At 48.1% G+C, this 27670-nt stretch overlaps 1 protein-coding gene across 3 annotated transcripts in view; it reads right to left on the reverse strand.

The window, feature by feature from the left end:
• Nucleotides 1-27670, reverse strand: part of CEP89 (centrosomal protein 89) — a 1655177-nt gene that overhangs the window by 481048 nt on the left and 1146459 nt on the right. For all 3 annotated transcript variants that reach the window (XM_069639099.1, XM_069639094.1, XM_069639107.1), the window contains one exon: nucleotides 23955-24096. In XM_069639099.1, the coding sequence (XP_069495200.1) occupies nucleotides 23955-24096 (142 nt within the window). The remainder of the gene's footprint in view (nucleotides 1-23954; nucleotides 24097-27670) is intronic.

Consider the following 27670-nt stretch of genomic DNA (forward strand, 5'->3'; position numbering starts at 1 on the left):
CTCGTGGCCGCCTTGCCAGTGCCAAGCACCCCGGCAACCGGAACCCCACCACTTTTACCCCAACCACGAAAGTCGGTACAACCCTTCAACCGGAGGACTCCGCGGCTGGTTTCTTCCCGGGCAGTGCAACGACCCTCTTCTTCTGCTCTTCAGCGAGAACTTCTTCTCCCCTGACCGACGTCGAGCCCTGCTGCCACTGCCTGGAACAACTGCCACCGCTGGAGGATCCTTTCCGCTTAAGGTACCGTGTTCCGCCTGGCTTCCCTTGCTACCGACTGTACGGGGTAGATTTAGCCCCCGGCTTTCGAACCTGGGAGTGCCTGGGACACCCTGGCTAAACTTTCTAAGCCACTCTACACTCCTTCTAACTCTTTGCAAGACTTTGAATCCCTAATAACAGTGTGATCTTGGGCACATTTTCGCTCCGGCTACTCTAAGAGTGGGCCCTGCCTAGTGACTTTTGCTCACCTGTGAATTTGTGCTTCTTTGAGCCTATTGCAAGTGTTCTGGATCTTAGAGTGGTGTGTTTAACCCATTTCTGTTTCTTTTCACCCCTTTCCTTAACCTACTAGAGTGTCATCTAACGTTAAGCGCTCACCTCTGTTTTAATTATGTGGTGTTAACTTAGAGTTGTCTAGATAGGAGTAAGGGTTGAAACTGCTTTCATCATAACTGTGTTTGAAGTGTTTTTACTATACTTTGCTAGAGTGTTTTCAACTTATGTGTGTTTTATAAATAAATAACTATATACTTTTGAAACCAAGCTCTGGTCAGTGTTTGCTTGTGCTATTGTGTCTGAGGACATATTGTGTATACTTTGCATACTGCCTAACTCTTCTTGAGGGAAGTCTGACTGCTCAGCCACAGCTACCAGGTAAATCTGGGTGGTACAGACTGCTACCAAGTGGGTTTACTGCTATACCTGTAGTCCTAAATCTTTTGCAGTGTTCCCCAAGGGAACTGCACAGGTTTCTGCCTAACACTGGTGTACAGCGGTGGGATTTGTATTGAGTATACATTTTATTGTGCTTTAGATACCTTAGTGCAACTAACCACAAAGCTTAGCACTGTAAAAGTAAAACCTCTAACATGTCAGTTATAGAAAGCTATAGTCAAGAGTCCCTTGCAGCCAAAACTGCTGATTGTTTAAGAGTGCTCTGTAAACATAAGGATCTCCTGACTAAGGGCAAGAAAATGGAGCTGATTGAAAGATTGTTAGCTAACCAAAGTCTGGGTGATGGTTCAGAGGAACCTACCACTCCAGCAACTGTAGATGACAGTGTTGAAGTTAACATGGAGCAAAATGTTGATGATTCTGAGGAAGAGTCAGAAGAGGAGGGTGAGGCTGTTGTAACTGTCCCCCCTAGGCCTCTGCCTGCTCTACCTGCTGTGCCTACTGGACCTTTACCAGGTCCCACATTTAGTCCTCAGTACTTTGAACTGGAGAAAATGAAGCTAGAATTGGAGTATAAGAAACTTAATGCTCAAACTGACAAAGAACTAAGGCTAAGGGAAATGGAGCTCAAGTATGACTTAGAAATGAAGAAATTATCTGTTGAGAATGTTTCTCTCTCTGGCTCCTCTAGAAGTTCCAGTCCTAAAAGACCCCGGATGCCTAAAGAATTGGTTGGTATGTATGAGCCTAAGTTGGATGTGTTGGATTGGTTGTCTCTGTTTGAATATAATCATGGGCTCCAGAACATCACAGGAAATGACTTACTCACCTGGTTGTTCTCTAGGCTTCCCCCTGTTGCAACTGATGTGGTAATGGAGATGGGGGAGGAGGATAGGAAGGACTATGAATGTGTGAAACTAGCTTTGATAGCTAGGTTTGGGAAGACCCCTTCCCAGTATCTTAAGAGGTTTAGGAACCTCAAAAAGCATGATGGTACCCCTTGGGCTACCTGGGTGAGTGAATGTTTGAAAAACTTAGAGGGATGGATTAAGGGTTACAAGGTGAACACTTATGAAGGTATGAAGAATTTGTTTATGTTGGAGACTATTTATGATGCCTGCTCTCCTGAGCTCAGACAACACTTGGCTGATTCCAGGGAATTGGATTCCCGGAAACTAGCTAAGGCTGCTGACTTGTGGGTTGCCAACAGGGCCACCCACAAGGATTCTGGGGTAACTCAGAAGAAGGATGGGGAGAAACAGTCTAAAAAGGACGCCAAAGAGAATTCTAATACTACAAATTCCAAAGAGGGCCCCAAACAAAACTATAAGGGTAAGCCACAAGGGAAACCAAATCAGGCTAGTGTACCTTCTGGTCCCAGACCAGAAGGAGGTCAGAACAAGCCTCCATTCCAGCGAGCCTTTGGCTCATGCTTTGTTTGTAAGGCTACTGACCATGTGAAAGGAGATCCCAGATGTAAGGGTAAACCTTCAGGGGTCCAGCTTGCCTCCTTAGCCTTCGCTCCAGAAGAGGAAGTACATATGGCAAGTGGAAACTTTCTATTACTAGCTGATGAACCCACTGGAGTCTCAGCTAGTGTTTCTTTAGTCTCTCTGGGGTTGTGGGAACAACAGAATTTAGATGTCTATAACTCTATCCCAGATAATACTAAAGAGTATTATAAGGACAGTGTCCAGGTGAATGGTCAGGAGACTCCTGCCATTAGGGACACTGGAGCCAGCATAACTGTGGTGGATGAATCATTTTTCAAGGCAGAGGATGTTGCTAAGGCACCCAAATGCCTCACCAAGTTAGCTGGTGGGCCTGTGCAGATGTGTCCCCAGTTACCAGTTCTCATCCAATGTAATGATATGGCTGTAAAAATACCTGTCAGTGTACAATGTGAAGTGCCAGGTAGGGTCCTGTTGGGTAATGACCTCAAAGCTCTTGGAGTTGTATCTCATACCCCCAGACCTCCTAGCAAAAGGTTCCAGGAACTCACAAAACCTGCAAGGGAGAAAACCCTGAGAGGGTTATCTCAGGAGATGATGACAGAAATCACTCCTCTCCCACTGGAGCAACTTACTGCAGTAACTACCAGATCAGGAGCCAAGGGGCAACCCAAGACTCCTAGAAAAAAGCCAGCAGCAAGCACTCCAGTGCTTCCAACAAGGACTTCCCCTAGGTTGTCCAAAGTTACACCTGTAACTCCACCTCCAGCTGAGGCTGAGAGGGAGGTACAACCCTGTGTGGTTGAGCTAGACTCTGAGGAAGAGCTAGAAGGAGGCCCCAACCTTATTGGAGATTTGGACCCTGAGGACCATCCTGAGCTGCAGTCTTTACTGGCAGAAGGTGGGCCTAGCCGGGCCGCTTTTCGTAAGGGGCAAAGAGAATGTCCAACTCTGGAAGGTCTCCGCCACCAGGCAGCTTCTCAAGCTGATGGGCAAGAGCCTGGGAAGTATAGGTTGCACTGGGAAGATGGCCTCTTCTACAGTGAACCCACTGAGTCTGAACCTGGAGACTACAAACGCCTTGTAGTCCCACAAGAGAACAGACAACAGTTCTTACAACTAGCCCATGAGATACCTTTGGCTGGTCACTTGAGTTTCAAGAAGACCAAGGAAAGGCTCTCCCTCTACTTTTATTGGCCAAAGATGGGGGCTGAAGTAGATAGATATTGTAAGAGCTGCCATACCTGCCAGACTTCTGGTAAGGTTGGTTCCAAGAATGTGGCACCTTTAGTGCCTCTCCCAGTTGTGGGAGTCCCATTTGAGAGGGTAGGGATTGACATTGTTGGTCCCCTTGATCCTCCAACCTCCTCAGGCAACAGGTTTATCCTTGTTGTAGTAGACCATGCTACTAGGTACCCTGAGGCAATTCCTATGAGGACTGTTACAGCTCCGGCTGTGGCTAAGGCCCTCCTTGGTATTTTTACCAGGGTTGGGTTTCCTAAGGAGGTAATCTCTGACAGGGGGTCAAACTTTATGTCCCACTACATGAAGGCCATGTGGAAAACCTGTGGAGTTACCTACAAGTTCTCAACCGCCTACCACCCTCAGACAAACGGGTTGGTTGAAAGGTTTAACAGAACCATGAAGAGCATGATAGGCGCTTTGGAAGAACCCCTTAAGAAAAAGTGGGACCTTCTACTGCCATGCCTTCTCTTTGCTTATAGAGAAGTCCCTCAGGAGGGAGTAGGTTATTCTCCCTTTGAGCTTCTCTATGGCCATCCAGTCAGAGGTCCATTGGCCCTGATTAAGGAGGGGTTGGAAGGTGCTCCTCCCCTCAAGCCAGTCAGAGTGACTGACTATGTGATAGGTCTCCGGAGGAGAATGTCACACATGATGGCAGAAGCAAGTGACAACTTGAAAGCTGGTCAAGCCCTGGTCAAACATTGGCACGACCAGAAGGCTAACATGGTTGAGTTTACTCAAGACCAGCTAGTTCTAGTTATGCTCCCAACAAGGCAGAGGGCCTTGCAAGACAAATGGATGGGACCCTTCAAGGTTGTGGGAAAACTTGGAGAGGTCAACTATCTGGTGGATCTGGGCAGACCCAGGGAAGCTCCTAGAGTCTTCCACACCAACCGACTAAAAGCATACATCTCCAGACCTGATGTAGGAGCCTTGCTTCTAGCTTCAGCTGCAGAGGAGGAGGAGAGTGAATCTCTCCCTGATCTCCTCAGAGGTGTGCCTTTAGATGAAAAAATTGAAGGAGTCAATCTCTCTTCAGACCTGACACCTGAGCAACAAGAGGAGTGCAAATCTATGTTAAATCAGTTCGCCTCCCTGTTCTCACTGTCACCAGGCTTGACCCCTTGGGGCCAGCATGAGATACTCACTGGTGACTGTCTGCCAGTCAAAAGCAGAGGATACAGAATGTCAGAACATATCAGAGCCCACATCAAAGGAGAGGTCAAGAAGATGCTTGATCTCGGGGTAATAGAGCCCTCTACTAGTCCATGGTCTAGCCCAGTTGTGTTAGTACCAAAGGCAGGATCCAAAGACTTGAGATTCTGTGTGGACTATAGAGCTCTAAATGCAGTCACCAAGACTGATGCCCACCCTTTGCCCAGGACAGATGAGTTGGTGGATAAACTTGGTGCAGCCAAGTACCTCAGCACATTTGACCTGACGTCAGGCTATTGGCAAATAGCCCTGACAGACCATGCCAAGGAGAAAACTGCATTTTCAACCCCAGTTGGCTTGTACCAGTTTAAGGTCATGCCTTTTGGACTAAAAAATGCACCTGCCACATTCCAAAGGATGGTGAACCAAGTTCTGGCTGGGATGGAAGATTTCTGCATGGCATACTTGGATGACATTGCAGTCTTCAGCCACTCCTGGGAAGAACATGTGAACCACCTAGGACATGTGTTGCAGGCTCTGGAACAGGCCCATTTGACAATCAAAGCCAGTAAGTGCCAGATTGGTCAAAGTAAAGTGGTCTACCTTGGACATGAGGTAGGAGGTGGAGAAATCAGGCCTTTGCCCAGCAAGATTGAAGCTGTGCAAAATTGGACAACACCAACTACTCAAACCCAAGTGAGAGCTTTTCTAGGCCTCACTGGATATTACAGGAATTTCATTGAGAACTATGGGACCATAGCTTCTCCACTGAATGTAATCTCCTCTCCCAAATTCCCTAAAAAGGTAAAATGGAATGAGGAGTGCAATCAGGCCTTTGAAAAACTGAAGAGAGCTCTTTGCCAAGCTCCAGTATTGAGAGCTCCTGACTACCACCAACCTTTCATTGTACAAACTGATGCTTCCAATGTAGGTATAGGTGCAGTTCTAAGCCAACTGGATGAGAAGGGTAGGGAGCACCCCATTTGCTTCATCAGTAGGAAACTGAAGGATCCTGAGACAAGGTGGGCAACTATCGAAAGAGAATGCTTTGCTATTGTGTGGGCACTGAAGAAGTTTAGGCCATACTTGTATGGTTCTACTTTTGTTATTCAGACTGACCACCAACCCTTGAGATGGTTAATGCAAATGAAAGGGGAAAATCCAAAACTATTGAGATGGTCAATCTGCCTGCAAGGGTTTGATTTCACCATTGAGCACAGGTCAGGGTGTCACCATCAAAATGCTGATGGACTCTCTAGGATGTATATCATCGACTAGAGGTATGAGGTTCATCCAGGAGTGGATTAAATCCTCCTGTCCCTTAGTCTGGGGGGGGCGAGTGTTAGGGAGAATTCTCTGTTTAGGCTGAATTTCCCTACCTAGTGAGTCCCCCAGCAGCTTTGCTGGATTTCTGGGGTTTATTTTTTTCTCCTGCCAAGAGTGAGACTCTTTTACCCTCACTCTTGGACATGTTGAAGTGTGTTTTCTTGGTTAAACCTTGTGTTGAATGGGCTATGGGGTCTTTTACTCCATAGGGCCTCATGTATTTTTGTGATGTGGGTTACACAGCACCCTCTGTGCCGTGACCCAGGGGTGTCCTAGGGACTCCCCAACATAGACTCCATACCCTGGGACTGACTACTGTCTCCCAGGGCATGTAAAGTCACCAAAGACTTTGCTAGTCTTGAATCCTGAACAGAACCAGTACAAACCATCATATTGTGGACGTACTGGCTGGGGCAATTCGATTGCCCCAGGGTCTGTTAGTCGAGGGGGCACGTCTCCGTCCCCCCTGATCGAGTTTTGGCTGGTGGCAGTGGAAACTACTTTTTATATTCGACCGCGAATATTTCCCTATGGGATTTCCCATTGTTTTAGGCTAACACATTTAATTATTTATTTACGGTAGCCTTAAACATACCGCCGGTTTATATATTTATTTTTATAACTCCGGTTGGGACTTTTTGCCAAAACTTGATTCTAACATGGCGTTGGTGTTCGCCTCTGTAACTCTGACCCAAAGTGGAGCCCTTTGTTCCACTTTTGGCGGGCTTCTCCACAGAAGCCCTCCAAAGTGGTGCCACTCTGTCTGGGGTACTTAGGAGGGGTGGAGGGGGATTTAGGCACCCTGGACTGAGTTACCTTGGTAACTCAAGTCGCACTCCGTCCTGATTGGCCCAAGTGGTGAGCCGCCCGGCTCACCACTTAGCATGTTTGAGTGACAGCTAGGCTGGGTGAATGGGGGTTTGCTGCATAAAAGCAGGGCTTTGGGGACTGGAACTTCAGAAGTCGCCACAGGACCAAGAATCCGACGAGGGAAGAGCTGAGCCGACCTGCTTCGACGACACCACCCGGTGGAGCCCTGCTGAACCGTCTCACCACTTTTCCCGACGACCGAGGAGAACTCTTAACAGAGTGGCTCCTTCCCTTGACTGGTGGGGACAACCAGTTTTCGCCTTCTTTTCGCTTCTCGAGGTATCTCGTGGCCGCCTTGCCAGTGCCAAGCACCCCGGCAACCGGAACCCCACCACTTTTACCCCAACCACGAAAGTCGGTACAACCCTTCAACCGGAGGACTCCGCGGCTGGTTTCTTCCCGGGCAGTGCAACGACCCTCTTCTTCTGCTCTTCAGCGAGAACTTCTTCTCCCCTGACCGACGTCGAGCCCTGCTGCCACTGCCTGGAACAACTGCCACCGCTGGAGGATCCTTTCCGCTTAAGGTACCGTGTTCCGCCTGGCTTCCCTTGCTACCGACTGTACGGGGTAGATTTAGCCCCCGGCTTTCGAACCTGGGAGTGCCTGGGACACCCTGGCTAAACTTTCTAAGCCACTCTACACTCCTTCTAACTCTTTGCAAGACTTTGAATCCCTAATAACAGTGTGATCTTGGGCACATTTTCGCTCCGGCTACTCTAAGAGTGGGCCCTGCCTAGTGACTTTTGCTCACCTGTGAATTTGTGCTTCTTTGAGCCTATTGCAAGTGTTCTGGATCTTAGAGTGGTGTGTTTAACCCATTTCTGTTTCTTTTCACCCCTTTCCTTAACCTACTAGAGTGTCATCTAACGTTAAGCGCTCACCTCTGTTTTAATTATGTGGTGTTAACTTAGAGTTGTCTAGATAGGAGTAAGGGTTGAAACTGCTTTCATCATAACTGTGTTTGAAGTGTTTTTACTATACTTTGCTAGAGTGTTTTCAACTTATGTGTGTTTTATAAATAAATAACTATATACTTTTGAAACCAAGCTCTGGTCAGTGTTTGCTTGTGCTATTGTGTCTGAGGACATATTGTGTATACTTTGCATACTGCCTAACTCTTCTTGAGGGAAGTCTGACTGCTCAGCCACAGCTACCAGGTAAATCTGGGTGGTACAGACTGCTACCAAGTGGGTTTACTGCTATACCTGTAGTCCTAAATCTTTTGCAGTGTTCCCCAAGGGAACTGCACAGGTTTCTGCCTAACACCAGGCACTTCCGGATGTGTGTTTACTATGTGTGTTACACCGCACCCTCCGTGCAGTAACACAGGGGTGTCATAGTGACACCCCACCATAGACTCCATACCCTGGGACGGACTACTGTCTCCCAGGGTATGTTAGTCGAGGGGGCACGTCTCTGTCCCCCCTGATCGAGTTTTGGCTGGTGGCAGTGGAAACTACTTTTTATATTCGACCGCAAATATTTTCCTATGGGATTTTCCCATTGTTCGAGGCTACCAACTTTAATTATTTAATTCTCATAGCCTCGAACATACCGCCGGTTTATTTATTTAATATTAATTCACCGGTTGGTATTTTTTGCCAAGACTCTATTCTAAAATGGCGTTTGTGTTCTCTTCTGTGACTCCAACCCAAGTCGAGCCGTTTGTTCCACTTTTTGGCGGGCTTCTCCACAGAAGCCTCCAAAAGTGGTGCCACTCTGTCTGGGTACCACAGGGGGTGGGGGAGGGGGTTTAGGCACCCTGGACTGATTTACCTTGGTAACTCAAGTCGCACTCTTGTGTGATTGGCCCAAGTGGTGAGCCGGGCGGCTCACCACTTAGCATGTTTGATTGACAGCTAGGCTGAGTGAATGGGGGTATGCTGCATAAAAGCAGGGCTTTGGGGACTGAAACTTCAGAAGTCGCCACAGGACCTGAGAATCCAACGAGGGAGAAGCTGAGCCGACCTACCACGACGACACCACTGGTGGAGCCCTGCGGAACCGACTCACCACTTCCCGACGACAGAAGATCTCCCGGCTGGAGAGGCTTCTTCCCCTGACTGGTGGGCACAACCAGTTTCACCTTCTTCTCTTCGCACCCCAGCCCGGTTTGTGGTCGAACTGCCCGTGCCAAGCACCCCGGCGGCCGGATAGCCACTCACCATTGAACCGCGAATCAACGGACCGCTTCTTGTACCTGAGAAACTCCACGGCTGTTTTCTTCCCTGGCAGTGCAACAGACTCCTGTCTTCCTCCACGACGAGATCCTCTCTTCCCCCGGACGAAGCACCGACTTGCATCCGCTGCCAGGAACAACTGCCCCCGCTGGAGTATTCTCAACACTTAAGGTACCGTGTCAGCCAGGCCTCCCATTCTAAAGATTGCTACAGGGTAATAATAACCCCTTAACCTTCTGGACTGGGCTGGCCGCCTTGACCCTCTAACTGGTCCCTTTCTTTGGTCCATCTCCTTTTTGAACTGCAACCGTGTGACCTTGGACACATTTCGTTTCGATCCTCTTAAAGCGGATCCGGCCTACTGACTCTGAATTCACGGTGTTACTTTGCCTTCCTCTCTTGTTATGTTCTTGTAAAAGTGTTGGGATCTGTTTCAACTTATTCTCTGCTTTCCTCTCCCTTTTTAAAACAAATTATTAGAGTGCCATCTATGTTAAGCGCTCTGAAAATAAGTGGGGCTTTAATTACGACTTGTCTAAATATTCTTTTAAGGGAGTGTATATCTTTTAGTGACCGTGTTTTTGAATTGCTTACTATTAGTGCCTGTGTGTTTTTCTAGATGTGGTTTTAAATAAATAATTATATCTCTTTTACACCAAGCCCTGGTCAGCGTTTACTTGTTCTACTGTGTTCTCTTAACCTATTGTGAATACTCTGTATACTGCCTAACTCTTCTTGAGGGAAGTCTGACTGCTCAGCCACAGCCACCAAGTGAATCTGTGTGGTACAGACTGCTACCAAGTGGGTTTACTGCCAAACACCTGTAGTCCTAAATCTTTTGCAGTGGTCCCAGAGGGAACTGCACAGGTTTCTGCCTAACAGCATTAAAGAGGGAAAGTCAGGTATGGCTTCTTGCAGGATAGGGCCTGGATCTCACCTACCCTCCTGGCAGAGGTGATGGCCACAAGGAAAGCCATTTTCTACAAGAGTAACTTGAGAGGTGCCTGATGCAAAGGCTCGAAGGGAATCCCCATAAGCCTCGTCAGAACCACGTTGCGTTCCCATGCCGGGGCAGGAGCCTTCACTGGCAGGAAAGATAGAAAAAATCACGAGTCAATGAGACCAAAGTTAAGATCTTCCTGGAGACCTGGTGCAGCGGGAAATAGCTGGCAGATGTACCTTGACAGAGGTGTACGCCATTCCGGCCTTGGTCAAGGAAAGCAAGCATGGAAGTACATGCGGGCCATCACCCTCAGAGGAGTAATCTTCTGAGAACGGGACTACGTAGTGAAACGCTTCCACTCGTGACCATAGCACTTCAAAGTTGACGACACCCTGGCCTTGGCGAGGACCTCCCTGCAGTCCACAGGCAACTCATATCCTCCAAACTCTAGGGCTGCTGGAGCCAAGCCCTCAGGCTCAGGGATCCGGGGTCATGATGAAGGATTGCCCCTCCTTCTCTGGTGAGAAGATCCAGAACCACTGGCAGCTTGACCGGAGGCGGCGCAGACATGCTCAGAAAGTCCAGATGCCCAATCTGCCTGGGCCATGCTGGTGTGATGAATATCATCTTGCATGGACACTGAGTGTTTTGATGACTCGTAGCAGGAGAGGGAACGAGTACAGGAACAACCCTTCCCACGGGAAGGAGAACGCATCCCCCAGGCTTCTCGGCTGGTGGAACCTGCTGGCAAACTTCTGGCACTTGGAGTTCACTGCCTCATTTGAAGAACAGGCGGTCCACCTGATCCTGATGGAGCTCCCACTCGTGAAGATCCTCACCACCTTGCCTTTCAGAGATGGCAGGAACGACTTGAGGGCCCAGAACACTGCCTGTAGCTCCAGGATATTGATATGAAGATCGTTCTCCTCTGGCAGCCACAGGCCTCTGGGGTGCAGACGGCCCGTGTGCGCTCCCCATCCCTCTAGGGAGGCGTCTGTGGTGACCATCTCCAGGTATGGCGGCCCTGAAATCCTGTGCCTTGGTTTATGTTGGAGCTAACGGCCCACCATACTATCGCCCGACGTAACTCGTCGTTAAGAGATCTTGTCCGTGAACCTTCCGGACACCTGTATCCATTGGGTGTCCAGGAATTCCTGAAGGGGTTGCATTTGCAACCTGCAGAGCGAGACGAGGTAGATGAGGACGACATCATGCCCAGTAACTAATTGATGGCCCGCACCGTGGCCGTCTTCGTCAGCTGTGGCACCTTCCCCAGGTTGGCTGCTATCCTCTCCTCCGAGGGTGACACCAGGCAAGACACTGTATTGAGTCTGCATGTAGGAACAGCACTTTCTGTGATGGTGTCAAGCAGGACATTGGATAGTTGACAGAAAATCCCAGATCCGTTAGAATCTGGACAGTCACCTGTGTGTGTCCGTCAGCCAGCTCCCGTGAGCGGGTGTTAATCAGCCAGTCCATGTACGGGTAAACGTGTATGCCCTGTAGACATAAATGGGCCACCACTGGTGTCAGGTGTTTCGTGAACAGCCTGGGGGCAGACTTCAAGCCAAAGGACAGGGCCTGGAACTGGGAGTGCTGTCCCTGCACCAAGAAACATAGAAATATTCAATGTTTCTTGTGAATGGGGACCTCCAGGTCCAACAACCTTAAGAAGTCTCCTCTTTCGAGTTGGCCGAGCACGTGTTGCAACGTGACCATCCTGAATTTTTGGGACTTTAGGTATTTGTTCAGTCGTCGTAGGTCTACGATGAGCCTCCAGCCCCTTGTCTTCTTTCTGACCAAAAAGTATCTGGAATAGACTCTGAAGCCCCGGAGTCGCTGGGAAACTAGCTCCATCGCCCCTTTTTCGCAGCATGACCCGCACCTCTTCCAGGAGCTGAGGGATGTGCTGCTCCTGACGGGTTACGGGAGGGATCCACGGACACCTGCATTGAAACTCCAGGGTGTGTCCTTGGGAGAGAAAGTCCAGCACCCATCTGTCGGTAGTGATCTTTCACCACTCGATGACGAACCTCGTCTGCCGGCCTCCCACCGGGGTGCACGAGATGGGGCACAACGTCCCAGCCGGTTCAGGCGTGCTTCGGCGGCAGCATCCTGCGGGTGACGTTGAAGCTGCCCTCTGCTAGCGTAGGCCTCGGAACAGCCGCTGTAGGTTTCCTGGGTTGTGGATCTGCAAGGCTGACCATACGCTGTGGAGAAGCATTTCTGAAGACCTGCTCGACTTTCCCGTGGAGGAGCAAAAAGAAGAGCGTTGCTGCTTGAGGGTGCCCAGGGAATAGGCAGTCTCCGTATCCGCTTTGATGGCCTGGAGGGACTCATCGAAGACCCTCCCAAATAGGTTCTCTCAGTCAAAGGGCATGTGCAGCACCTTCACTTGGACCTCCTGCGGAAATGTGTGGCCTTCATCCCACCTTGGCGACCCAGGCAGACACTGTTCCCCATTTGCCGGAGCCCTGTGTTGGCGACATCCAATGCCACTGCCCTTCCTGGAAGAGAGCGATTGCCTCCAACTTCCAATTGTCGGGAGGAACTCCAGAATAGGCCCTAGCTTGTAACACAACTCCCCGCCGTACCTGACTAGGATCGCCAGTGTGTTGGCCGCCTATAAAGTAGCCGCCGCAGTGTAAATGACCTTTTTCCCCATGGCGTCCATCCTCTTCCCCTCGCTGTTCGGAGGGATCGAAGACGACGAGGATGGGTTGGTCGACTGTTTCCTCGCGCCCGCCGACACCACCAAATGCAATAATGGCTGCGATCTCAGGCACTTGGGCGCAGAGTCCGGCACCCGATATTTCTTCTCTAGCCTATCCCATTTGGCTGGAGCTGTGCAAGAGTTCTTCTTGAGGGCTAGGCCCTCCTCACAAACATCATGAAAGGGTACCGCCATAACCGTCCTCCTCTTGGCCTTGCGCCTCTGGTACAAGAAGCCCTACTTCTTGGTTTCCTCGGACACTAGCTGGAATAGCTCAGAGGCTCTGGAGATCATGGAGGGGAATGATCCCACCTCATCCGGTGGGGACACCCTAATGTGGAGCATCGAAATGTGGAGGTTCGCCGTCCGCTGTGACGATATCCTCGTCGTCCGTCGTGACCGTATCCGTCCCGTACCAGCGTCTGGGTCTGCTGGGAGATTAGAGACCCGACATGGTGGCGGAGGTTGAAATGGGGTGTCAGAAGACGCTTCCACTTCTTCGCCGGAGGTTGATCGGGGACCTGGGGAACCACAGGTGCCAGAGCTGGAGGCATCCTCATCTGGATCTCCGACACCAAGGTGAGCAGGGTCGACATAATATCCAAGGAAATGTCTCTTGGCTGAGAAGGCAGAACAGGAAAACTAGGCCCTGCGCAGCCGTCTTCCTCTTCAATGTCCTTGTGGACCGTGTGTAAGGACTCTTGGTCTTAGTCGTCTGTGGACGAGACCTCCTTGGCTTGGGCGACAACCTGTGGGAGCAACTTCGGGGCCAAGCTAAAATAAAAAAAACAGGTGATAGCTGGAAGGTTTAGAATGAATGTTAACCTCTGGCATTGCTCTGGGCAACCTTCCAGACCATCATTTTTCATCTGCCAATCCATTACAGAGGGGGGAAAGACCATATGCAAATCAGGCTTGTTCCCACCACTTTGCCCTCCTCTGTCCCACTTTTGGGTCTTGAACCAGGGCCTGAGCCAGTTTCCCCCCCCCCCTTCTGGCGTGCCAGCAGACTTTGCCAAAGTCACTGCAGCGGTGTCGCGCCTGGGGGTAAGGGACACCTGAGCTGCAGCAGCTACCTTCACAGGATCAGCTCCCTCATTGACGAGGTCTTAGCCTGTGCCGGTTGAGCCTGCTTGGGCTGTTCGGCCTTCTCCTCCTTCTACGGCTTCTCGAATTTCTCACGTAGTTTAGCCGGGGTAGATGATTTCCCCTTCGAAGAGGAGCTCGATTGTCTGCTGGCAATGGAGGCGGAAGAACACTGTTAAGAGAAGGTAGTTAATGTTGTGGAGCAAATATGAATAACAAAATGACAATGGTATCTGGGAAATACTCATGATTGGAAATGACGATGGATGCATCCATCATTTGATGAAATGTTGGAAAATAATGGAGGCAGTTTTAATGATTATCAATTTTTGACTTTATTTTTATTTTTTACCGTTTCTATAATCTTGATTTACTTTTATTTCAGATGGTAACATTATGGAAGATCGGAAATGTATTAAAGTTGATTATTTATATTAACTGTAAAATACAATTTTTTTTTTTTAATTAAATCACCATCAGGTCTAAGGCTGCACCTCCCATCGGCTCAAACCCAAATGGTATGGGGTTGCCCTCATCGAAAACCGACTACATCGAGTCGAAGTACATGGACTGTGAGTCTAGCACAAAACTATGATCTTGGGCAATCGAGGGGCTTCTTGGCCCGAGCAGCAGTCAACCGTTTTGGCTAAGGGGGATGTTTCTCCCTAGGGGTCTTGCTCAAGGTCGTTTGACCCACCTTGGCGTCCTTCCTACTCCATTTGTTGCAGCTTCCCTGTGGCAGTATCAGCGGGTGGGCCGCCCACCACGATTTTCTCACAGTCACAGCACCAGCAATTCCCAGGCCCCATTTGGCTTGTCCCTTCCAAGGCCTCTGTTACGCTGATTTGGATTTCTTGGGCTCCGCGTCCTCCTGCAGTTCCGCCTCTTTCCAGGTTCACGTTACCAGGGTACCTCCCTTAATTGGAGACGCCTTCCTGTCTCACTTCTCGGATCCCTTTTCGCATTGTACTTGAAGAGTGTTCCTCTTTCAATCCACTCATCTCAGTAGCTTGGTCACTTTCTTAAAGAGAATGTTTTTTTCCTTCAGAATAGCATTGGTTATCTTCTTCAGCCCAGTCCTGATAGTTGACATGGTTTGACATACCCATACATGCCATCATGTTTACCATTCAAGGGAGTTCCTCACATGGGGCTTCCCCCCCTGGGGAGAAGGGATGAATTCCCCTGATTCGTCACAGGGCGTAGTTCATCCTCCGAGGGAGTCGTTGTCGACGGTATTGAACAGTACTACGCCCCGTTTCCCCTGTTTCCGACAAGCTGATGCTGGATAACTATTTATTAAGATGAGGAATCTGTGGGAGAATGCAATCTATTGAAACACTGCGTTTAGTGATTCAGTAAAAACCAACATGGCGGTGATAGCTGTGCCGACCTTTGAACTTTCCCTGATCCTCATTAGAGAGTCCAAGGTTTGTTACATGATTAACCAATCAGCATCTGAAGTTCAAACTTCAAACAAAGGCATAGAATTGAGGGTGGTGAGCGAGACTCGGCCCCACTAGACGAAAGATAAAAGTCACCTGAAGAATCCAATCGAGAGGAAAATCCTGGAGAACACAAAGTTGTTTGCTCCTGATCCTGATCCTGGGATACACAGGGTCAGTGTGGAGAAGCACAGATGTTAGAAGGCAGCACTCTGTTGGCACCCTGTGAGGCTGTGGGAATCCACCGTAGTGGATGAGGGGTCAATTGTCGCAAACTCTGCTACAAACCTTCTGGGACCTGGGGATAGTTCAACACACCTTCGCCGACAACCCAAAGTTACAAAGCATGCCTGTGGCAGGACAGAAAAGGAAATAATATGTATAGCCTGGCAAGAAAAGGAGTGAAGTTCCCGAGTTGGAATAGACAAGGAGATTTTAAAAAAGGGCCCAACTGAGAGAAGGAAGTATGGTTGTGGTGGCTGATAAACAGAGCTGAAAACAAATCCTCGTTGGCCTTTATATTGGGGACATGTGAATGACCTGTGGGTCTTCTAACAAGATGGGAAACCCAGGCAAGTGGTTTTGAAGCAAGGAAGAAGACAAGGGGGATTCAATTGGAGTACCCAGAGGAGTCCAATGGTAAAGACACCTGGTGAAAGCAGAGAGGACGAAAAGGAGAACCCAGATTGCTAGTAACCCCCACAAGATCCTGTTACCACAAGAGAAGAGACATCAACGTATTCAACTAAAGTTACACTAAAGTGGTGTATGGCGAAGACATCAGGCAAAAAAGGGAGGGTGAGGAGTACCCAGACGGAGTAGCATGCGCATGAAATGGTATACTTGCCTAGGGATGGAACTGCTGATTGTGACTGCTGATTTCGGGACAAATTTGAACTTTTATGCTATAGATAAGGAAGTCGTATGGCTGAAGGCTTATGAATACTAGGGGGTTGAGACTTCTTTTGTTAGCTATTATTTTCGAATGTTTAGTTATAATGTGCCTAAAGGGAGACAAGAACTTCTAAAGAATAAGGACATCGTTATCAAAGGTTTGGGGGTTGAAAATCAGCCAACGGAAATTCTCTATATTGTGCTGTTCAAACCCTAGCACCATAAGTTTAATAAATCATTTATTTATTTGATTTGTAAAGTGCACTGGCAGCCCAAGGGCATCAAGGCGCTATTGCATGAAATTGTCTTAGTTACAGGAGTATTACTTAGCTCATGGTTACAGTGAGTGTGTAACCTAACAATGATACGATATCAATGAACATAACATAATAGGTGGTTACAGTTTTGGTTTGTCATGCAGTCACAATGAATGTTATATCACAAATAGAATGGAATGTGCAGTCTACATGGGACGATGGCACAGAGATAGTTATTTAAACAAAGAGCATACTTTTTATTGCTTTCCTGAAGGCTAAATGGGACTCAATACTTCTAATGTAAGGGGGCAGTGTGTTCCAATGGGTCGCTGCCATGACAGGGAAACTGGAACCTCCTGCGCAAATTCTGAGTCTTAGGAATGGAGATCCTGTTGGTGTGAGCAATTCTTGTGGGTCTGGCTGATATAGGCTTGACTATTCTTTGAGAAAGGTAAAGCAGTGCCAAGTTATGGATGCAATTGTGCGTTAGGGCTAAAGTTTTAAAGACTATACACCGTTTAATGTGGAGCCAGTGAACCTGCTTCCTGGTTTCAGAAATATGTTCCCTCTTGGAAATGCCAGTGGCAGCCCTGAGGGCATTATTCTGGACAGTTTGGAGTTTGGTGATGTTTTTTGCGGATGTCCCTACAAAGAGGGCATTACAATAATCCAGTTGAGATCCAATTATTGCTCTCGCAATTGTGAGACAGTTCTGTTCTGACAAAAAGGGTCTGGCTGCATTAAGCAGTTTAGAATGGTAGGCTGAGGTAGATGCAATGGCATTAACCTGCTTGTTTATCGAGAGGTCATAGTCCAGGTAGACCCCTAAGGTCTAAACAGCTTGCGATACAAGGATTGCAGTGTTGTCAATCATGAAAGAGCTGTATTGTTTATTCAGTTTCCTGAGGGTGGCAGGTGATCCAATTGGCAGAAGTTCGTTTTTTTCAACATTGAGGCATAACCAGTTTTCTGCCACCCAGGTTTGGATGGTGGAATATATGGACGTAAGGGTTACCATGTCGGACTCATAGTCACCAGTGAGAGGTATGAGGACCTGCGTGTCATCAGCATAGTTAGTGTATGTGATGCCCAACGCATCCAGAATGTGCAACAGTGGCCTCGGAAACAGGTTATAGAGGGTCAGTGAAATGCTAGAGCCTTGTGGGACTCTGCATTTTATGTTGCTTGGATGGGCACAGGCTGAGTCAGAGAAGACTTTCATAACACTTCCTTGGAGGAACGAGGTGATCCAAACAGTGGTCTTAGGGGAGAAGTTAGCAGCGGAAGAGAGATGATGGCAAAGAGTATTATGGTCCACCAAGTCAAAAGCTGCGGAGAAATCTAGGAGCAGAAATCGTCCATTAGATTTTTTATGTTTAAAAGTGCAGTTTTGGTGCCATGTCCCAGACGTAATTCCAACTCCCAGAGGCCGAGTAGGTTATTTGCCTTGAGGAATTTTTGGACTTGCAGATAAGCTGTCTGGTCGAAAAAAAATTCATAGAAATGGGACTATAGTGATGGGTCTTATAGTTCCCTGGGATGGTTGGGTCAAGTGCTGGTTTCTTAAGGAGCGGGCGTACCCATGCTACCTTGATACCAGTAGGGACATGGCCTGACTGGAAGGAGGCATTCATGAAGGCTGTAACGAAAAGGGCAAGCGTAAGGGCACCATCTTTAATGTGTTGAGCCAGGCAGGCATCCCCTTTGCAGAAGGTAGGTTTGATGGATTTGAGGAGGGAGATTTTCTTGTTCGCTCATTTCCTTGAAGGCGAAGGGGGGGATTCACCAAAAGTGCTACTTTGTAAATTAGACATTTGGTGGCTAAGTGCCTGTTGATGGGCGAGGATTTTATTTTGAAGAGTGTTATGTTTGTCAAGCATAGCAGATTGGATATTATTACACCAGTCTTCATCTTTGTGGAGGGTCGGCGTGGTAGGGGGTGGGTGTTTCCAGCTCCCTGAAGATCGCAAACATTTCTTTGGTCCCTGATCTAGCATTTGCTATCCTCGTGTTAAACGAGGTGGCTTTTGCTTTGATTATAGCAACTTTGTATTCTTTAGAGATAATCTTAAAAGCTAGTTTAGAGGAGTCATTGGGGTTCGCTTTCCAGTGGGAGAGCTCTGTTCTTTTCCTGGCACGTTACTCAAGAAGCTCTTTTGAAAACCAAGCATTGGAGTGCTTGGTACGCTTAGCTTTCCTTAGGGTGAGTGGGGCGATGGCATCAACTGCTTTAGTGATGATGGCTTTGAAAGTATTGGCAAGAGTTTCCGGGTCACTAGAGAAGGGGTCCTGAAGAGCAGGAACTAGGAGGTAGGGAGTGAGCTTTTCCTTAGTGAGCTGGTGAGAACTAATGGTGAGTGCCGGGGGGAGGGGAGTCTGTTTGACGGACCCCTTCGTGGTACTAAGTTCAAATTGAATGGAATGATGATCAGACCAAGAAATAGGGGAGATGTCTGTGCCCCTGAGGGAGCAGTTATTGTGTGCAATCCAGTCAAGGGTACGGCCTTCAATGTGAGTAGGCACCGTGATAGCTTGAGTCAACCCTAAGGTAGATAAGGCTTTGTTAAGGAAGGCTGCTTGGAAGTTGAGATCTCCCAGGAGAATGGATTGGGAGGTTTTCTTCAGTTTATCAGACAGATAGTGAATCAAGGCATCTTGGAAGTTTGAGACTGGCCCTGGTGGTCGATATACAATATGGAGGGCAATGCTACAGTTAGGGGACAGGTTAACTTTAAGAGGGAGATAATCACTGTTATGGCCAAGTTCCCCTTCCACACTTCTGATAGGGATGGTCTCTTTAGCAATAAGAGCTACCCCTCCACCTTTCTGGAGAGAATGGTCTTGCCTGAAGCTAGTGTAGCCTGAAGGGATGGCGAAGGCCAGGGCTGGGCCAGGTGCTTCGTTAAGCCAGATTTCACTAATTATCAGAAGGTCAATGTTGCAGCTGGTGATAAGGTCATGACCGTCCAGTGCATGGGCAGGGAGGGAGGGAGAGGGCATTAATAAGGGCGCAACTAAGAGGAGCATTTGGTGGAGCCCTATGTGTGAAACCTGGCACAGAACTCTAAGAATTTGGCACAGGCAGATCAGGCTTAGCATTGCCTGGGATATGCAATGCAAAGATTTCCGTATTAGGTACAGATTTATGAGTATTTGGCACAGGTAGATCAGGCTTAACTGTGCTTGGCATATGCAAATGATAATTGTAGATATTTGCTAATGAATTATCATTGTTTGACACAATATTATCAGTATTTGACACAGGGAGATCATGCCTAACAGAATCTTGCATATGCAAATCAGAATTATGATTATTTAGCACAAAATTATCAGTGTTTGCCGCAACATTGTCGGTATCTGGCACATGCAGATCATATTTCTCAGTATTTGGCGTGATAGCAGGCACATTTGTGGGGGCAACCATCTTGTGTGCAACAGGTCTAGCAATAACAATTGGCGAGATACCAGGTACATTGGGCAACGGTGCAACACGATTTAGCATATCATTTGGCAGGGTAACAAGCACTTTTGGAACGGGTGCAGCAGGATTTAAAGTGACTCTTGGAGAGACACCAGGCACATTTGTGGTGGCAACTATCTCATGTGCAACAGGCCTAGAAATAATATTTGGCAAGATACCAGGCACTTTCTGCATGGGTGAAGCCAGATTTGAAATATCACTTGGTAGGGTAACAAGCACGCTCAGCACAGGTGCAGCAGGATTTAAAGTAACACTTGGCGAGATACCATGCACAGCAATAACATTTGGCGAGATACCATGTATAGCAATACATGTATAGCAATACATGTATTGCAGTAACATTTGGCGAGATACCAAGCACTTTTCTGCACGGGTGGAGCCAGATTTGAAATATAATTTGACAGGGTAACAAGCACGATCGGTGCTGGTGCGGCAGGATTTAAATGAACACTCGGCGAGATACCAGACATATTTGTGGGGGCAACTATCTCGGGTGCAACAAGCTTAGCATTAACATTTGGCGAGATACCAGGTACATTGGGCATGGGTGCAGCACGATTTTACATATTATTTGGCAAGGTAACAAGCACTTTTGGAGCAGGTGCAACAAGATTTAACATAATTTGGCAGCATCACAGGAGAGGTAGTGGGGCTGGTACCTATTGTAGTGTAGGATGGGACACTTGCCTGTGTGACCAGCGCTTTGGTATGCTGAGGTATTTTCGTAGTTCTGGGAGGTCTTTTTGGAGTCATGGCGTACTGACGCAGAGGCTCCCCATGCCTCCAACTTTGCAAAGGCGCAACGTTCTTATCAGGCTGGATCCCTGCAGATGACAGGGCCCGGAGACAAGTTGCGTTGTCAGTTTTAGGGGTAGAGCGTCTATCCCATAGGGGGGCCCAACGCAGCAAGGCAAGGCGTGCGAACAGAGGATAATAGAGCCTGGAACCTAACCACAGGTTCCATGTACCAGAGGACGGGCCAATGAGGGAAAGGGTACACAGTACGTGCGCACCGTGAGGCGTGTGGCCCTAACGACCTGGGTCGCTTGCATGGAGAGAGGGCGAAACAGGGGAGGGGAAACATACGAGGTGGTAGCTTCGTGCTGCTTACCTTCCACTGCTAAGATTATTGATGGGCACGCAGCATGCAGCATCTACGAGCAGCGGAGAGCTGCAGAGAGGATCAGAGGCCTTATCCCAAGGGCCTTCTGCCTCTCCCTTTAAGGCGGGAGGGGAGGAGCAGGCAGGCACAGGGGGCCAATAGAAGCTCGGGCAAGCGGCGGTGACGCTCCAGGCAGGAACCTTGTTGTTGCTGGTTGCCTTAGCAACTAGCGCTGCCATTTTGTCGAATTTCAGTGCCGCATGGTGCAGGCCAGGCGGCGAGGATGCAGGGGAGCCCTGGAGGAGTCTTCTTTGTCTGGTCATCCATTCTTGGGAGGGCCTCTCACAGCGAAGCTGCAGAGAGGATCAGAGGCCTTATCCCAAGGCCTTCACCCGATGGCTTTGCTCTTGGTACGAATTAAAAAACCTGAAAAATAAACTTACTTGAACCAAACTGTACTCTCATGCCTCACTACTTGCCCTACCACACTACCCAGACCTCAACTCTGAGATCCGATCCACCCTGACTTGAAGGTGCTCAGGGGGATAGATGTACATGTCTAGAATAGGACGTGAACTTCTGCAATTTCATGAAAACCAGTGGAATAACAGGGATTAACAGGAATGCATAGAAGAAAGCAAAGCTCTGTACGATGATCAATGCACCACCCGGAGCTCCATGCAAAACAAATTTCTCGGAGCAGGGCAACTTAAACTTCCTATTGTCACATAAATGACCGGGGATGGTTGATGCGGATGCGGTTTCTTCTTGATCAATGTGCCACATGTTCTTGCTTGGTTTGGAATGCCTCACACATTGACTCCAGGGCTTCACTTCTAGAGGGTAGTCCAGAGATTTCAAAAATCATGTTAAAAAAATGTGTGTATATTGTCAACATGCGTCTCCACTTGGAGGATTTGTATGTCTAGTGTTGAAAACATTTTGCGCGGGTTCTACCATTCTTACTTGGATTTCCTTCTTGATATTTAGGAGCGAGTTCTGGAGGTACAGTTTGGCTGCAGAGGAATCAAAAAGCAGACAATGCATTGGTGGGCCATGGACTTGGAGGGCTACAGTGGTGCCATGCTTTCTGGGCTTCTCCGCCAGCAAAATCATTTTCAGTATGTCTCCATATTTGGTTCCATTTACTTGTTTGACCATGTTTTCAGCAAGGAGGCTAGACTCTGATGTCAGAAAATACAAGATGAAGTCCAGAAATTATGCGTTGTGCATGTTAGGGCAAGTGTGTTTTTCAGTTGCACTGTCCATAGATTAATCCAGTATCTAGGTCTTGCCCCCCCCCCTTCCCCCCCTGGTACTGTCAAGGGAGAGGAATAGTGTTTTAATAGTCCAGCAAGAATATGTGGGTTGAGTCTGCTGCATAAGGGCCTGCGCAGCAGAGATACTGTGAGTATGTCAATAGGGGCGAGGTTGGGAGCGCAATGAGGGGACCACACATTTCAGGAAGCCTTGTCTGCAGTGCTATCTCTTCAGGTGGACTTCATAGAGTATGGATTACGTTACTGCTTGGCACTCTCAACAGACGCTATGAGATCAAGAGCGAGAAAGCAGGGTGATGGTACTTCGCTACCCAGGGCCCGTCCAGGTCTGTGTGGCCTTAAATACTGCCTGTTTTTTTTAGCACTAGTTTGATTTTGGCAAGTGTGCTTCAATTCGGGGGCCTAGTCTGCTGCTGGCTCCCCTGCTTCCCTTCTAAACACTGCAGCCAACCTCCTCTACTCACTTTTGCCGCTATCCTTCTCCACAGAGTGCTGATGGGCAGTGTTTGGGTATGTCTGGTCAACTGGATTCCCAGATTACTGCTCCAGATGCGCCACCACCTCGAAACCCAGGAGCTGGGATCTGCACACGGTGGCACACACCTGAGCACCAAAACTCTTGCTGAAAGGAACAGGAGGACTCCACTATGCTGTTCCCAATTTACAGGCAAGATTCTGCCATCTTGAGAGGCCCCGCACTGAACTGCACAAACTCCCTCTTTGCTTTTGCTCCAGTAGTCACTGACCTCTGGTGCCGATTTCTTTGTGTACTCTGTAGGGTAGAGGGTTCCCTGCCTCATTTCTGGGTATTGCAGCGTGTTTCGCTCTGAGTAAAGACCCAGGCCTGGAGGAGCTTGCCATTCAAACGACATCATTGCAAGCCAAGCTACACTTTCTACCGTTAACAAAATCATGAATTTTAAGAGCCATTACTCTCAAATTGGTGGCAATGCTTTTGGTTATATAACCAAATAGACTATTCTGGAGAACTATTCAGTGACTAGGGCTAACAAGAGTTGATACCTAATGTCTTTAGCTGGTCAAACTTTGGATGAAATCCGCATGGGAAACCAAGCATAAACAATCAGTGTAGAGGAGAGTCCATTTTCTTTTTTGTAAATATAAAAAAATTCAAGACCCTTAAAGTAGCAATTATTGTAAGACGCAATTTAAATTTTGTATTTTTAAACGGTAGAATTGTAGGCAACCACTCATACAATGGAAAAACAGCTTAAAATGTATTCTACCCTGGTTCCAATGTTCCTCTGGTGTCTTTTGTGAGAAATGAATGCTTATATGTTCTTGATGTCGATAGTTATGTACTTTGGTTTTTTCCTAGCAAGTTACTCTTAGGCTGCCTTACATTGTCCTGCAGTTTTCTAATGATGAAGAAAACAGCAACATTCTGGGAACTGGTTAAGATAAGCACTGTTAGGGTGAGTATTTTTTATACTTTTTACATTATTCACAGCTTGAACTTCTCCTGCAGATGCTCCGGATCTATTGCCCTACAAACGCTACCCATTAAACCTGTGACTTGCATTAAAAGGACACTGCATCTGAAATTCACCACAGAAAAATCTCATACAACCACTTCGCTAATCGCGACAGATTGAGGTTAACATATAGCTTACCATGCGTAATAACTGGTCACGTTCCATCGTTATGTTTTCTGTCAGGTGAATAAGGTTTGCCAAGTACTGATGAGCTGCAACTTCTTTTTCCATCGCTTCATCCAAGTGCTGTTTTAGAACTGCTATTTTCTTGTGGGATTTTCTGTACAGGAGATATGTTAAAGTTATTATTGCTAATTCAAAGAAAAAAATGAATTACTTCAAACTCAATAATTAAGTTGTAGAAAATGGGAACGCTGCTCAAGTACCTTCCCAATTTAAAATGACAGGCAGAATTTTGCAGGCAGCAGTTGACCATTAGCTTTACGCCGAGATATCACTCTACAAGACATGCTACATTCTTTTATATTATTTGCATATGTAGTTTATATTGATATTAAAATCCAGGACAAACCTCAACATTACTATGAACTGTAATAAAAGTTGCTTTGTTTTCAAAATATGGACTGTCGAAGTTTTGACATAAGCAAGTTCAATGCATACGAATTAGCATGTACAAAGAATGTTGGTCACTTCAATTAAAACCCTGCCCTCCACATCCATTGTCGATGGTTGATTTTTTTTCATTTTAGTTTAATATATTTTTATAGAATTTTATAAATACAATATGATAATGCAGAACCATAACAATTTAAGTACAATGTTGAATAAATTGAAGTTACTCACCGTAGTGACTAGAGTATTCATAGTCCATAGTCCCCATCCTCCATCCTTGTGGGCGTAGCCCAACATGGGGACGGTACAAGAAACTTTGGCAGCAAAAAAATTGAGCTTCCCCTTTAAATTTAGTATAGCGCGTGGGGGTGCCGCCTCGGGTATGGGAACGCCTTGCCGAGGCCCCATCCTCTGCCACCTCAAATCAGTCCCTTTTGAACACATGTACCAGAGGACGGGCCAATGAGGGCCCTTAGATACCTGACGCTTAGATTCGGACGCTTAGATACCCGGCTATGGTTATTACATATTTGCCTTTGGCATACTAGCGGGGGAAGGTGGGTTGGACATATGGATGAAAGGAGACTATGGACTATTGAGTACTCTAGTCACTACGGTGAGTAACTTTAATTACTCATACATCCTGTCCCCTTTCTTCCATCCTTGTGGGTGATTCCACCAAACAAGACCATAGGGTGGGGCCGTGACAACCTGCCTCATATCTAGGATGAAGCAAAAAGGTTCTTCAGAACTGCCTGACCGAACTCAGCATCGCTCCTGGATCTGGTGTACAGGGAATAGTGCTTACAGAAGGCTGACGGAGTAGGCGCCTTGCTGATGACATCCCAAGAAGCATGTCTCTGAAACGTGACAGCTGTGGCCTTCGCTCTGACCGCATGGGCGTGAATCCCTTCATGAACTGGTTTGCCATGGCCTTATATGCCTCCGAAATGGCCTGAACCATCCAATGGGTGATGGAAGCCTTGGATAGTCTTGAGAGCCGGGGGAGGAGCCCCCAAAAGTAACAAATAATGCCTCAGACTTCCTGGAGGATTACATCAGAGAAAGGTAAAACTTGAGGTCCAAGGAATGTAAGGCCCTACCTGCCTCTGACTGCGGGTTCGGGAAGAACACAGACAGGCAGATCTCTTGATTCCGATGAAATGGAGAGACCACCTTGGGAAAGAAGATTGGGTGAGTGCGCAAGATGACCTTGTTGTTGTGAAACGTGGTGAAGGGCTCACACAAAGACAATGCCTGCAGCTCACTAACCCTGCACGCAGAGGTGAGTGCCACTAGTAAAACTGTCTTTAGTGTTACCAAGCGGAAGTCCACAGAGGCCATCGGCTCGAAAGGATTGCACTGCAAAGCTGCACGAACCACATTGAGGTCCTAGACCGGGTGCAGTCTATGGCCTGGAGGAAAAAGTCTAGACAATTCCTTAAGGTGGGCTTTAACCACCGAGTTGGCCGCCGAAAACACATGCTCTGGGGAACTGTAAGCCCCAATGGCCGCCAAATAAGTGTGGCAAGTATCCACCTGACAGGATCTAGACCTTTGTCACGAGTCCAATGGCAGAACCTAGTCCATTTTCAATTATACTGGGACTGAGTCGAGGGCCTCCTGGCCTGTTGAAGGATGTCCCAGTTGTCATCTGAAAATTGAGCATGCTGAAGCCTCAGCTGGTCAGGAACCAGGCTGCAGCGCCAGCTTGGATGGGTCTGGATTTTCCACTGCCCGCCCTGCTGCGTCAAGAAGCCCCCGCTGGAGATGAGATGGTGTACGGGACCCTGAGAGCACAACTGCAGCAGATCCGAAAACCAGGGTCTCGAAGGCCAGTAGGGGGCAATTGCTGAGGGCACGCTGGAGCAGAGGGGTGGGCGGGAATGCATAACACCTGCGGCCGTGCCGACAGATCTGGAAGGTGTCTCCCAGTGAGACCCTGTCCTGCCCACAAACCAAACTGGGTGCACTTGGTATTCTGGGGAGATGCAAACAGGTCCGTAAATACCCCAAAGTTGGAACAGGGGCAACAAGGAGTCAGTTTGCAACTCCCACTCGTTGGTGCTGAACCCTAAGCGGCTCAGTTGGTCCAATTCTGCATTGCTGCCCCCCCAGAAGGTGGATTGCAGAAATCAAAACCCCTTCTGCCAGGCCCCATTCCCAGATCGACAGTGCCTCCAGACAGAGAAGGGGGATAGGGAGGGAGTGGGGGGGCGGGACGGGTGCCATCCTGCTTGTTGCACTGCCCTGAGCTCGAACAGATTGATATGCAGGAGGGCTTCCATCCAGGACCATGCAATATGAATCACGTAGCCCTCCAGTGTAGCCCCCCAGCCCGAAAGACAAGTCCGTCCCCATCACCAGGGTAGGCTCTGGCTGGGTGCAGTGGGCACCCACTGAAACATTGCCATCCCTCATCCACCAGCGAAGAGCGTGCAGGCGGAGCAGGGGTATTGGGATCCTGTCCGACTGAGACCCTGTCTCCTGATTCCAATTGGCCGCCAGGTGGAGCTGGAGGCCCTTCATCTTGAGACGAGCGTGCTGTACAGTGAATACGCAGGAGGCCATCAGGCCCAGAAAGTGCTGGAACCACCATACAGAGGTGGTCACATGGGCCAAAAAGTGCTCCATCGCCTTGCGAAGAGAGAGGATCCTCTCAGCCGTGGGGAACACTTAAGATGGATTTCTGAACTCTGACCTGGTGGGCAGAAGTTCAGAAGGCCAGCCTAGTTTCTTGGAACAGGGTAACCTGGACAAGACAGCCCAATCAAGGTAGTATGGCAGCGGTCAAGACTAGGTCTCAGGAGGGGTGAGGGTGATCAAAAGTCCACGATGAGCACACAAGGCAAACGATACCGCAAATTACTCTCAGTCAGGTGTATATATCAAAAATACATATACATTTATTAAAGGCCTTTTAAATCAAACACAAAGTGAAACAACAGCAATATTAACAATACTAACAAAACACTATAGTAGGAAACATATATACAGTAACTATTGGCCTAAGGAATATTAAACAATGGCAGATCCACAACCTGTAACAGAAGAGGATCAGAGAGTGCAAATATACTTTAGGCAATTCTTCAAGAGTCTCAACCCTAACTAATAGGCAGTCCAAACCCTAAGAAGTGTGGAACCTTGTGCTCAAAAGTACGCTCAGCATGGCAGCACTCGATGGTGCGTTAAAGTACGCAAGGGGTCTCTTCAAGGGACTGTGGTGTCACTGGAAGGGGGGTAAGGTGATGAAGAGGAGGGTCTCCACAAGGGCGCAGAGC

The sequence above is a fragment of the Ambystoma mexicanum genome, chromosome 1q (assembly GCF_040938575.1).
Source record: "Ambystoma mexicanum isolate Mex_15411 chromosome 1q, UKY_AmexF1_1, whole genome shotgun sequence".
Taxonomy (NCBI): domain Eukaryota; kingdom Metazoa; phylum Chordata; class Amphibia; order Caudata; family Ambystomatidae; genus Ambystoma; species Ambystoma mexicanum.